This window comes from Ceratosolen solmsi, unplaced genomic scaffold, assembly GCF_000503995.2.
Source record: "Ceratosolen solmsi marchali unplaced genomic scaffold, CerSol_1.0 scaffold29, whole genome shotgun sequence".
Classification (NCBI taxonomy): domain Eukaryota; kingdom Metazoa; phylum Arthropoda; class Insecta; order Hymenoptera; family Agaonidae; genus Ceratosolen; species Ceratosolen solmsi.
In genome coordinates this window covers 7,088,556-7,099,701 of record NW_011948417.1, presented here as the reverse complement: position 1 = coordinate 7,099,701, position 11,146 = coordinate 7,088,556, and the positions used below count along the sequence as shown (strand labels likewise).

The 11,146-nt window shown below is 25.1% G+C and overlaps 1 protein-coding gene across 1 annotated transcript; it reads right to left on the bottom strand.

The window, feature by feature from the left end:
• Positions 1 to 563: 563 nt before the first annotated feature.
• On the bottom strand, positions 564 to 10,263 carry LOC105359774 (probable serine/threonine-protein kinase clkA). The gene is made up of 4 exons (XM_011496461.1): positions 9,873 to 10,263; positions 3,301 to 3,487; positions 1,609 to 2,952; positions 564 to 1,447 (listed from the first exon to the last, which is right to left on the bottom strand). Exons 1-4 carry the CDS (start codon positions 9,907 to 9,909, stop codon positions 1,168 to 1,170), a joined length of 1,848 nt encoding a protein of 615 aa, XP_011494763.1. The 5' UTR covers positions 9,910 to 10,263; the 3' UTR covers positions 564 to 1,167.
• Positions 10,264 to 11,146: the final 883 nt, after the last annotated feature.

Sequence of the window (11,146 nt, the reverse complement as noted above, 5' to 3'; positions counted from 1 at the left end):
GATACCTGGACTTTGCTGCTCGGACCGGATTTATAAAATTATTGAATATTGAAGAACAATAGTTCGGAGCTAGTTAATCGACCGGCTATCCGTCTTTCTGCCTAATATTGACATATTACATCATGTAGAATATCTTGGAGGAGGAGGACAAAGAGAACTAGATAATTCAGTGCGATCACATTTACGGTTGTAGTTTGTTTTGGATGGCGAGAGCTTCTAATGATTGCCAAACTGTGATTACCAATCTAATTGTGCATAATATTGGATTTCGTGCATCCAGACCTTTATAAAATCGCCGGCAATGATACTAAATAGAGTACAGCGACTTGACCGTTCATTGGTATCTATCCGAGATAGATTATTAGTGTCTCTGCGAGATGATAACGCTTTTGAACGGCTTTAATCGATCTATTTACGTAGTGATGTACGGCCTGCTAAAACAAGCTGTTCAACGTTGCTTACACCATTTTACAACTCTACCTTGTTTCTGGTAGAATTTACCGTGAAAATAATAATATTACAAATCAAACGAGTGTTTATAAATTAATTTATTATCGTATATTAATTTGTGGACTTTAGTTGGAAAAGGTATAGGATTTTAACCAACATATACATATTTAATTAACATTTTTGCATGTACTTGTTTATAATGATTGACAAAATAGCTTTGAATAATTACATTGCATTTACTATAGTGTAAAACAGATTCAAGCGAGGTAAGTAAATTTAAAATATTAATTATAAATTTCATGTGAGTATTAAGAATGTATATACAATGCGCATTATCATATTAATAACAAATAATTTGGAAAAGTATAATTTGAACGATTAAACAAATATGAACAAGTAATTTTTACTTGCTGTTTTATGTACATAAGTATAAAAGTCGATTATAGCTAAATTATGTGTCATCGTTGAATATATAAAAGTATTTAATTACCTATCACTAATTAATACTTATTTTTTATAAAAAAAATATTCTAACTTGATATATGTTACGTAAAGAGATAAATTCCTGAAACTATACGTACCACATGTATATATGTATATACAATTTTATAATGTAAAATTTACACGTAAGTTTACTATTACACTGGCCATACTTCTCATTAAAATTTGTATAAATTCCAAATCTAAATTCATCATTATCCTGAAATTAAATATTATTTATGTAATTTTAACCGAATCTTTGTTGTTGCTGACATGTTCCAATTCAATATTATCGTATTCCACGTTTCCATTATCATAGTATGCATAATCGTAATCATTTTTTTTCGTTAGTTTAGAATGAGTTGTAGTTTCATCAAATACTTTTAGTGTTGTAGAGTATTGCTTAGTTGATTGATTTTGATGATACGTTGATTTTTGTTGCGTTACTTGATTTTGAGGAGCATGCGTATTGACATTAAAACTATTTGGATTGTAAGTCGTTGGAAATGCAGCTCGCCTTGAATAAAAAAAATTTTTTTTTTTTTTTTTTTTTTTTTTTTTTTTTTTTTTTTTAATATAAATAATTAAATAAGTTTTCACAATAATTATGTTTAATGATTAGATATTCAAATAAGATTTTTATCTAGCATGTTTATATATGTATAATTCAATGCATACCTTGGTGTAGGAGTTGTCGATCTAAAATTTTCTGCAAGATGATTTACACTCGATGGACTAAATCCCAATCCAATTGAAGATCTGCTAATATCAAAGCTTTTAGTACTAGTTTCATAATTATCATAACCCTTTTGATGATTAATTTTTTTAGATACTTTAGTAGAATCTGTTTCGGTATAATACGTAGATTTTGTGGTTAATGTCGATGATTTGTCGTAGAACTGCCTGTTATTAATAAACTTTTTAGTTCCGGGACTGTATGTTGTTGGTGCATAAGTATTTGCTGTGTATGCATTGGAATTGTAATTATTATTATTATTATTACTATTGTAATTATCATAAGCATTTTTTGAATAAGAGGAAGAATTTGTTCTCTGATTGTTATTGTAATTATTATTGTTATTGTTAGCATTGTTGTTATTATTGTTGCTGTTGTGGTAATAGTTGTTATTATTTTTATTACTATAGTTGTTATCATAATTGTTGTAGGTTCTTTGTTCATAATTATTAGCATGATATTCTAAACTAGGCTGTTTCGTAGTAGAAGGTGTTCCTTGACTAAATTGACCAGAATAACTTTGTGATTCAGGATAATTGGTGCTAATACTACTCGTAGGCTTTGAAGTTGTTTCAAATCGATTAAAGTTGTTAAAATGATTGTGGAAATTAGTTTTAGTTGTTGTTGTTTGATAATTCGTATACGCCTCTTGAGAATTGGCAGTAGATTTTACACTGGTCGCCGTGTACTTTGAAGTTGGTCTCGGTGTAGATGTCACTTGGATTGATTTTTGCGTCGTAAGAAAAACTTGAGTTGACGGGTGTAAGCTCGTTGTCGAATATCCAAAATTTTGACCAAAAGATTTTTCGTTATAACGATTTTGCGTGGATACCGGTGTAATGGTTGTTGATTTACTTGTCAAGCCGTTATTAATCGGTTTACGATTTATCTTTCTTAAATTGACTTTTTTTTCCGGTTCCTGATTAGAATTTTTTTCAATTTCGGAATTAAGTTGCTTCTGATTTCTTGCTGTATGGTGATTACTATTTTCATTTGCTCGAGCATTGCTCTTTTTTTGTGTTTCAGGTTCCTTATAATTATTGGAATTGTATGAATTTAATGGTGATCTAATCGGATCATTCGATTCGCTGCGTTGTAAATGATCTTGTGGCTCAAAATCACTACGAATACTATCATAGTGAAGTGATTCTAATCCGGAGCCAATACGATATAAATCGAAATTATCACTGGCGTAATACAAAGTTGCTGCTTCACAGTCTACGTCGTACCAATCTGCGCACGTTTGACTTTCTTGGTCAAAAGCCGTGTCATTTGGACAAAGGAACCTAAATATTTGCATTGATTTAAATTAATTTACATATACTGAATAAAAAGATTACATGTATTTTTGAAATATAATAATATCAGGTGACAATTAAAATAATGAGAAAATTATACTGTTACGTATTATACAATTATGAAAAATATTAATTTTTATAAATAATTAATAACGCTTCTTTTAATCACATGTTAAGTTATTTTAACAGACAATTCTAATTAATATTTAAAATTTTCCATTCAAATATTATAAAATAATATAAATATCTACTTTCTTTTTGTATCTACTTTCAGTTTTAACTATTCTAATTAATTGAATAATTCCACTTAAGAATTTAAAAAACAAAATAATATACCTGTAGTCTTGAATGCTTCCGGCAACTGACACGCAAACGTGGAACAGTTGACAATCGGTTTCGGGATCTGCATAGTAACTTCCAATTATTTTATTGCGGCATGTGAAAGATGTTTGTGGCATGTATTGTTGGGAATACCGTGGAGGTGGTCGCTGAAGACCAAATACACAGTTCCATACTATCACCACTAAAACATAAAACATATATCCGAGTTTATATTTCAACTTATAACTTTCAATATAATTTTTATCTTGCATAAATACGTAATTCTATATCTACTTTATATATATATATATATATATATATATCACTTACATATCTTACCTTGTGTTTTTTTTTTATATTATTGTTGAGAAATTTTTTTAATTATTTTAAATAGTTACTTCAAGCCATGCAATAATTTATCAAATATAATTGAATTTTTAGTAACTTAAAAGGAACAATTAATTATATTATGAATTTTTCTATGAAGTAGTCTATAATCTAGATATTCTATTCGATTTTGTTATTAATGAAAATATTTATTTATTTTCCCTAAGAATTTATTAATAATATTCTTTTAACAATTTTGAGAATAATACAATTTAAAATAGCTAACAAACTGAATTATTTTAGAATAAACAAAAATGTGTTAGTTGGGACGTCTACATTACATACTTTAAAAGTTATAAACACAAAATCTGATGCTTAGAATTGAATAAGAAATCATTATATATATATATATATATATATATATATATATATACATAATGTCTTTATGATACTCTTAGTACGAACAATACGGTAAATATATTAGATAAATCCCAAATCTAATAAGTAGAATAGTAAATATTATAAATTTAAAAAGAGAAATTTTTTGTTTTTCCTTATTTTTAATTTATTTAAGAATATCATGGGTTGATAGAATATTAATTAAATTTTCAAAAATTGAATAAACTAATAAACATATATCAATATATATTAAAAAAATTAAATAATGTTAATTGCAAATCATAAAGTCTATTATGTATGTAACTAATAACGATTGTTAGAATATAAATTTTTCTATTGTTATGTAATATCATCTTTTAAAATATTATAAATTTTCTAAAAATTTTGAAAACCAACTATCAAATAAATTAATTTTTTAGTTTTCACATAAAAGCTATTTTTAAAATGTTACTAATTAAAAGTTACTAATGCTTATTGTTCTTATATATAAATAAAATCTTTATTATTTGTGAACAGTAATTAAAAAGTTTTTTTAATATATAAAGATTTATTTTTAAATATAAATTTTATTTTAATATAAATATTTTTAATATAAATTAAACATAAACTTACGTGCAATTAAATTGTAAGAGTATCCTACAAATATTTCCGATTTTATAAATTTTTTTATATTATATTTTTATTTATTTATTTTTATTTTTTTTTTTATAATATTTAATTATATAAAAATAAATGATTTTATAAATTAATATAAATTATTATACGAATGAATACATCTATATAAATTAGTATGCGAATGTATAAATTTCTTAAAAGAAGGCGCTGAAAATTTAGGCTTCTAGAATGAAAAAAATATCTGTATTTTTTTATCTACTACTAAACATTAAAATATTAAAAATTATGTACTATTTTATCATTTATATTGTTGATAATAATGTTGACATAATTCATTTTATTATGTTTTCTACATTTTATTTATAAAAATATAATATTAAAAGATATAATATTAACAATAAAATATTTTTTTTATATAAAATATTAGATTAAAATTTTAACTTAATCCATAAACTTATACATCGTAATGTGTTATAATTGATAATTAAAAATAAAATTGATAATTTTCTGAACAGATGTAACAAATACGAATTTATAATCCTTCATTTTATTACGAGTAGAACAATTCTTTTAAGTTTTATTATCATAATATTTAGAGTATCAATAAATTTATTATATTTACCAAGAAATCAATAATAAATTATTAACATAAATATTAGTAATAAGAACAATAACGGTAATAATAATATTTATATATCAATAATAATAATAATAACTACTAATGCTCGTAATGATTATTTAATTCTTTAATTATTATATAATTGTTATATTAGCAATATTAGCAATGTTAGCAATATTTAAATATGCTAGGTGTAAATCACTTATAGACTTATAGAAAATATTTAGATTTATTGAAAACACAGTATTAACTAGCTACTATAAATTTTTAATATGTAAATCTATATTTTCAAAAATTATTTTGTAATTCTCAATATGTCATTTTATTTATTAAAAATATAATGAAAATTGAAATGAAAATTTATATAAAACAAAGTTTTACTTTTGTTTATAAAAAGCTTCAAGCTCCCAAGTATAATGTAGTACATTCAAAACTATTATAATGAGTTCAAATAATAGAAAGTATACAGATTTAGAAAACAGAAGATATTGAATAAAAAATAAAATAATAGGAATAGAATTTTCTATGCTTGAGAAAAAAATTTTTAATTTATATAACATTTTCCTTAGAAGGTAATTCATCTTCCATGTAAAAGTATGTAACGAAGGAAAAGTGGAAGGTAATAGTGAAGCTTCACGTAATTTCTATCTATAAACGGGTTTATAACGTTTGTATGAATCTATTTGATGCTAAATAACTTTAGAACGATATCTCATATATTAAAACTATTAACATTACATAAGTAATAATCAATCTTCGATTTAAAAGTTCTTTTATATATAAACTTTCAAAATATGCATTAAGTAATTATATATTTTTTAATACTTAACTTTTGGAGTTAGATAAACATTTTTATTATAAATATATAAATAAAAATAATAAACAATATTAAGTATACACCTATAATTAATTAAATTATGTGGCAATCATTTTCGATTTATGCAACTAAATATACATATATGTTGAAATTGCAGTTTTGTCCGATAAGGCTCAAATGTTTTAAATGTGTTATTTCGTTATATTAATAAATAAAAATAAATATAAAATAAATAGATTAATAAAGAAAAGAATAAACAAACACCTTACGAACAACATCAAAGTTGAATTAAGTACATGAAAAATATACATTGAAATATTAAATAGTTAAAGACGTATATTTAAGAGCCTGCAATTAAGGTATTACGACGTGATAATCTGTTACTTTATCCTTTTACAGAACCGCGCTCGTTAATCTTCTGGTTTTTTTAAATATATGTTTTAGATTTAAACTATTGTCAATTTTAAATTGTTATTAATTAAATATCCTCATTTGTTTTAAACTTACGAATTTAATTTAATTATATTGCTTCATATAAATTTGTCTTTTGTTAAAGAATAAGATTATTATTTAAATAATATTAATATTTTACAAAACATTATTTCACTTAATAATATATGGACTCAATTCTTTGTTTAAAATAATTATTAAAAACTATGTAATATCAAATAATACATTTTAGAGTTTCACATAAAATTAATTTAAATAAATTATGTTATACCTACACGTTAAAAATTAATAATATTACTTATATTTTTTTTTGTTGAGTTATACATATAAAATTAAACTATTAATATTTAAATAATAAATTTAACATAATTGTTAATACAATCCATATTGTAATTAGTCTAATTAAGTAGATTAGTTCAAGTGCATACATATATTATATATCAATAATAAATTTCAAGTACATTATTAATTTTAGAAAAAGGTGTACTTCTTTCATTTTATACCACATTATATGCATTTATATGAGCGTTTCGACAAATTTCTACACTAAGAGTTTATTGGTTTCTTTAAAAGTTATAAAAATCATAAAAAGTTGATTAATTTTTTTATGTTCAACACGATCATTATAGTATAAAGGAAAATTATAGATTTATAAACATGATATTAAAACAAATTTAAAATGTAATTATTTTTTAATATTGACTAAATGATATACGAATCGTAAAATTAAGCGGTTCTTGTATTATATAGAATTATACCGTAATTTAAAAAATATAAGTTTTTAATATTATATTATAAATTTATATTAAAAGCACAAATTGAGTTTAAAATATTAGGAATTTTTATAAGAATTTAATTTATAAAGAAATATAATTTACAAACAAATAAAAATTTGCTGACATTTTTATATTTAAATACATAAGCATTGTAATATAGCTGTACATATTCAATAATTATTCAAATTATCTACATATATTTAAATTAAACAATCTTAATTTTTCAGTATTATATTTTATTTTCCTGGTCCTTTAATTTCCTGGATGCAAATATAACTTTGCTACATTGTAATTTTTCTTTTTGTTGTACAAAACAGTAATTAGAAATATCTTTTTAATCGTACTATGATTATATTCGTCAAAAATGAAAATTTTTTCGATTTATAAATTTTAACAATCCCACTTTACAGTTTGCAAATATTTAATATATACAACATTAAATAGTCATTGAATTAGTATATGAGAGAAGCGTATAATTTTTTAAATCCGTAATACAAAAACTTTCAGAAATTTAATATTAATATATCAGAGATTTAATATTGAAGCTATAATACATAAAATAAATAATAATTATATGTGTAATTAACGATACAAATATATTTCATATTACATATTTATTGTATATATGTATTATAAAGTTTTATATAAATATGTTCATATGATGTTAATATAAATGTATTAGAGCTATTGAATACAATGTTATAATAAGTGCTTATTAGAGTTATTAAGAAGTCTACATTATTTTCAAACGATATTTTACATGTTTTAATTTAATATATTACATATATCGATATATATTGACAATTTATATCGATAATATTTATTAATAATGCATACTAAGGTTATTATTTATATTTATATTTTAATTTTCAAACTATTTAAATTGCTGTCTTTCTTTTACTAATTATTAAAGTTATCGTACATATTACGTTTAATAAAAGTTTATCATTTAATTCTATATATACATATATATATATATATATATATATATCTATTATATGGCAAAAGTTAGTATTTATGTTTTGCCAAGAAACTCTTAATTATTTTGGTAGGAATAATGTATAAATAAATACATTTAATAAGCATTTACTAATTAAGGTATTATATTATTAATTTGAATAGTACTTTTTGTATTTAAACGTAAATTTATTTGTCAACAAATTTGAGGTTATAAGTCATGAGATATGGCGTAAACAAATTTTTTAAAAAAATTTAATGTCTCCTTCATAACATTCATCTTTGTATAATAATTATTAAAATATTATAAACTATAGCGAAATAAAAATGTAATAAGCATATGCAATTCTAGAGTCCTATATACATTTAAATTAAATTGTTTTGTGGTATTAATTAAACTGGAATTAATAGAGTTAAAAAGTCTTTTTAATTTGCAGGTAGCTTAGAATAATTAATTACAATCATTATTGCCGTCGAGTACTAATTTTAAAAATAAATTTTACGAGAATATCATATTTTGTTGACTAAATTGTATAAATATTGAAATTTGAATTTTTGAGAAATTTCATATGTTAGTCAGTAGACTAAAATTCTGATCTTTTAAAATCAATTCATCAGATTATTACAAACGTAAGAATGCGTATCTATATATTTTTTTTTAGATCATTAAGTTAATATCAATTATAATTATATAATACAGTTACAGTGGCATAGTCTGCAATTATTTGACTAATGAATATGTCTTAAGAAATAATTACGTGAAATAAGTAATTGTTCACTCTCTCTCTCTCTCTCTTTTCATATACGTATATATGTATGTATGCGTGTATGCATTTATTATTTTACTGCTACAGATATAGACTTTAATTTTTATCCATGAATTTTTAATTTTAGATTCGTTGGAAATTTCTAAATTAAACAAAAATAAGTTTAATCTTTTATCGAAGATGTGTAAATTTTTTTAATATATGTGAAATAAAGAACTATTATGAATGTCACGCGGTTTAATGTTATGTCAAATTTTTAATTAAAAATGTTTATTAATATATTAGACTGAACGTTTAGAGATAATATAGTTATCCACGGTTACTATGTCACTATGTTACCGGTATTAACGATTATGTCAGTATTTCAACTTTGACAATGGGCTTAGCTAAGATATTGGAAAGATTTAAGTAATTGTTAAAGTATTTATTACACGTTCTTATGCTTATGAATCACTCATACTATATGCGTGAAACTTTATTAATATATAAAAGCTTAATAAATATAGAAATTATACAATCTAGTTGATAAAATTAGCATTTTATGAAATTCAGTACATAATAAATCGTAACGTTCCTTATAAGAAAAAAATGATTTTATCGGAATGAAATGTACTGTAAATTTCCACGAGCTTTATTAACATAAGAAAAGTCGTTAATTACAGTATTAAACGGGCAAATGTGAGATTAAATTAAGACAGTGATTAAAATAAATGTTGAAATAGGTTGAAATGAAGGGGAAAGAAGTAATACGAAATGAAAGAAAATGAAGCGTTAAAATTATAAATTATTAATATCATAAGCGGTTAAAAGTAAAAATATGCGGAGAAGCGAAAGGATGAAAAAGATCTTAGGGTACGAACCTAAAGTAAGAATAAAAAGTCTCCTGGAAGCCGTCATTTGAACTTGCAATGTTCCCGAATCCACAAGTCGAAAATAAATCAATAAAATAAAACGTGTTAATTAATGAAGATTCACCGAGTGATGAGTTATCATTTAGCTATTTATCGTGTCTTGTATTTTGGCGTGCATAGAGTGAATCCGGAACCGTATCGCGAAGCGGTCGATGATGCGACTGCGCGACCGTATGAAAATACAGTTTCGAAGAAGAGCTGGCAGTCAAATAGAGGTAGAAGAAGAACATCACCATCCGGTCTCACCATCGTGATCCTTCTCCCTCATGGCTTTTGCGTTCACTCGCTCACTCTCCCTCTCGTTTTACTCTAATGTGACCTCTCTCCATCCTCCTCTCCTTCTCCCTTAATATCTCATTCGCTTTAACCTTTCTCTTTCGCCTTGTGAAGTCGCGAGAGGAGCGCACCGGCATACTAGCGCACGAGCGCAGCGGCTCACCGTTGCTCTTTTAGAGAGCGAGAGGATGAGCAATCTTCGGCTCTTAGTCCACCGTAGGAGTAGGGATGCTCATGGGTAGATGTGTAGAGAAGCCGCGGAGAATGTACTCTTCGCGAGCGAGCGCAAGATGTGAAGTTTCTCATTACGTCACACGTAAGATCTTTTTTAGTTTCTCGGTTGGAAAAGATTGTCAATGATAATTATGTGCTTATAATGAGAGGATGATTGAAGGTGACTTTTTTCTCCATTCTTAATTCCCAAACGCGCTGTTTATGTATCAATTTTCTGTCTCCTTGGCTTTCCACGTCTCTTCATCCTCCCGAACTCCCGCGATATTGCTCGCTTAACCCGTTAAAAAGCTAACTGCTTTTTTCTTATTTTTCGTTCGCATGGTCTCTTGGCCGACGTGCGCGGAGAATATCGCGGTTTCACATCGTCTCACTTGTCATTACGTAACGGCTCTTCCACGCAAAATTTTCTACCGTTTTATAAAGACGTTATCCATCGTGGCTACTTCTAAACGATTCCGTCATTTTTCTTATGTATGCACGAGCTGCTTAGTAAACATCAAAATCTACTGCCTAAACTTGGCGATGTGGATTGAGGCGAGTCATCCACAATGTACGGCAACATTAGTCAACTTTTTCAGGCTAAAGGTCAAGTGAATGCGACATTTCTGTATCTGCGGTGAGACTGCGATGGGTTCTCTCTGCGGGAGGTAGACGACCTAGTCGTCCTACATCCATAGGTGGTTGCAAAGGATTCTTCTCCTCGAAATCATTCG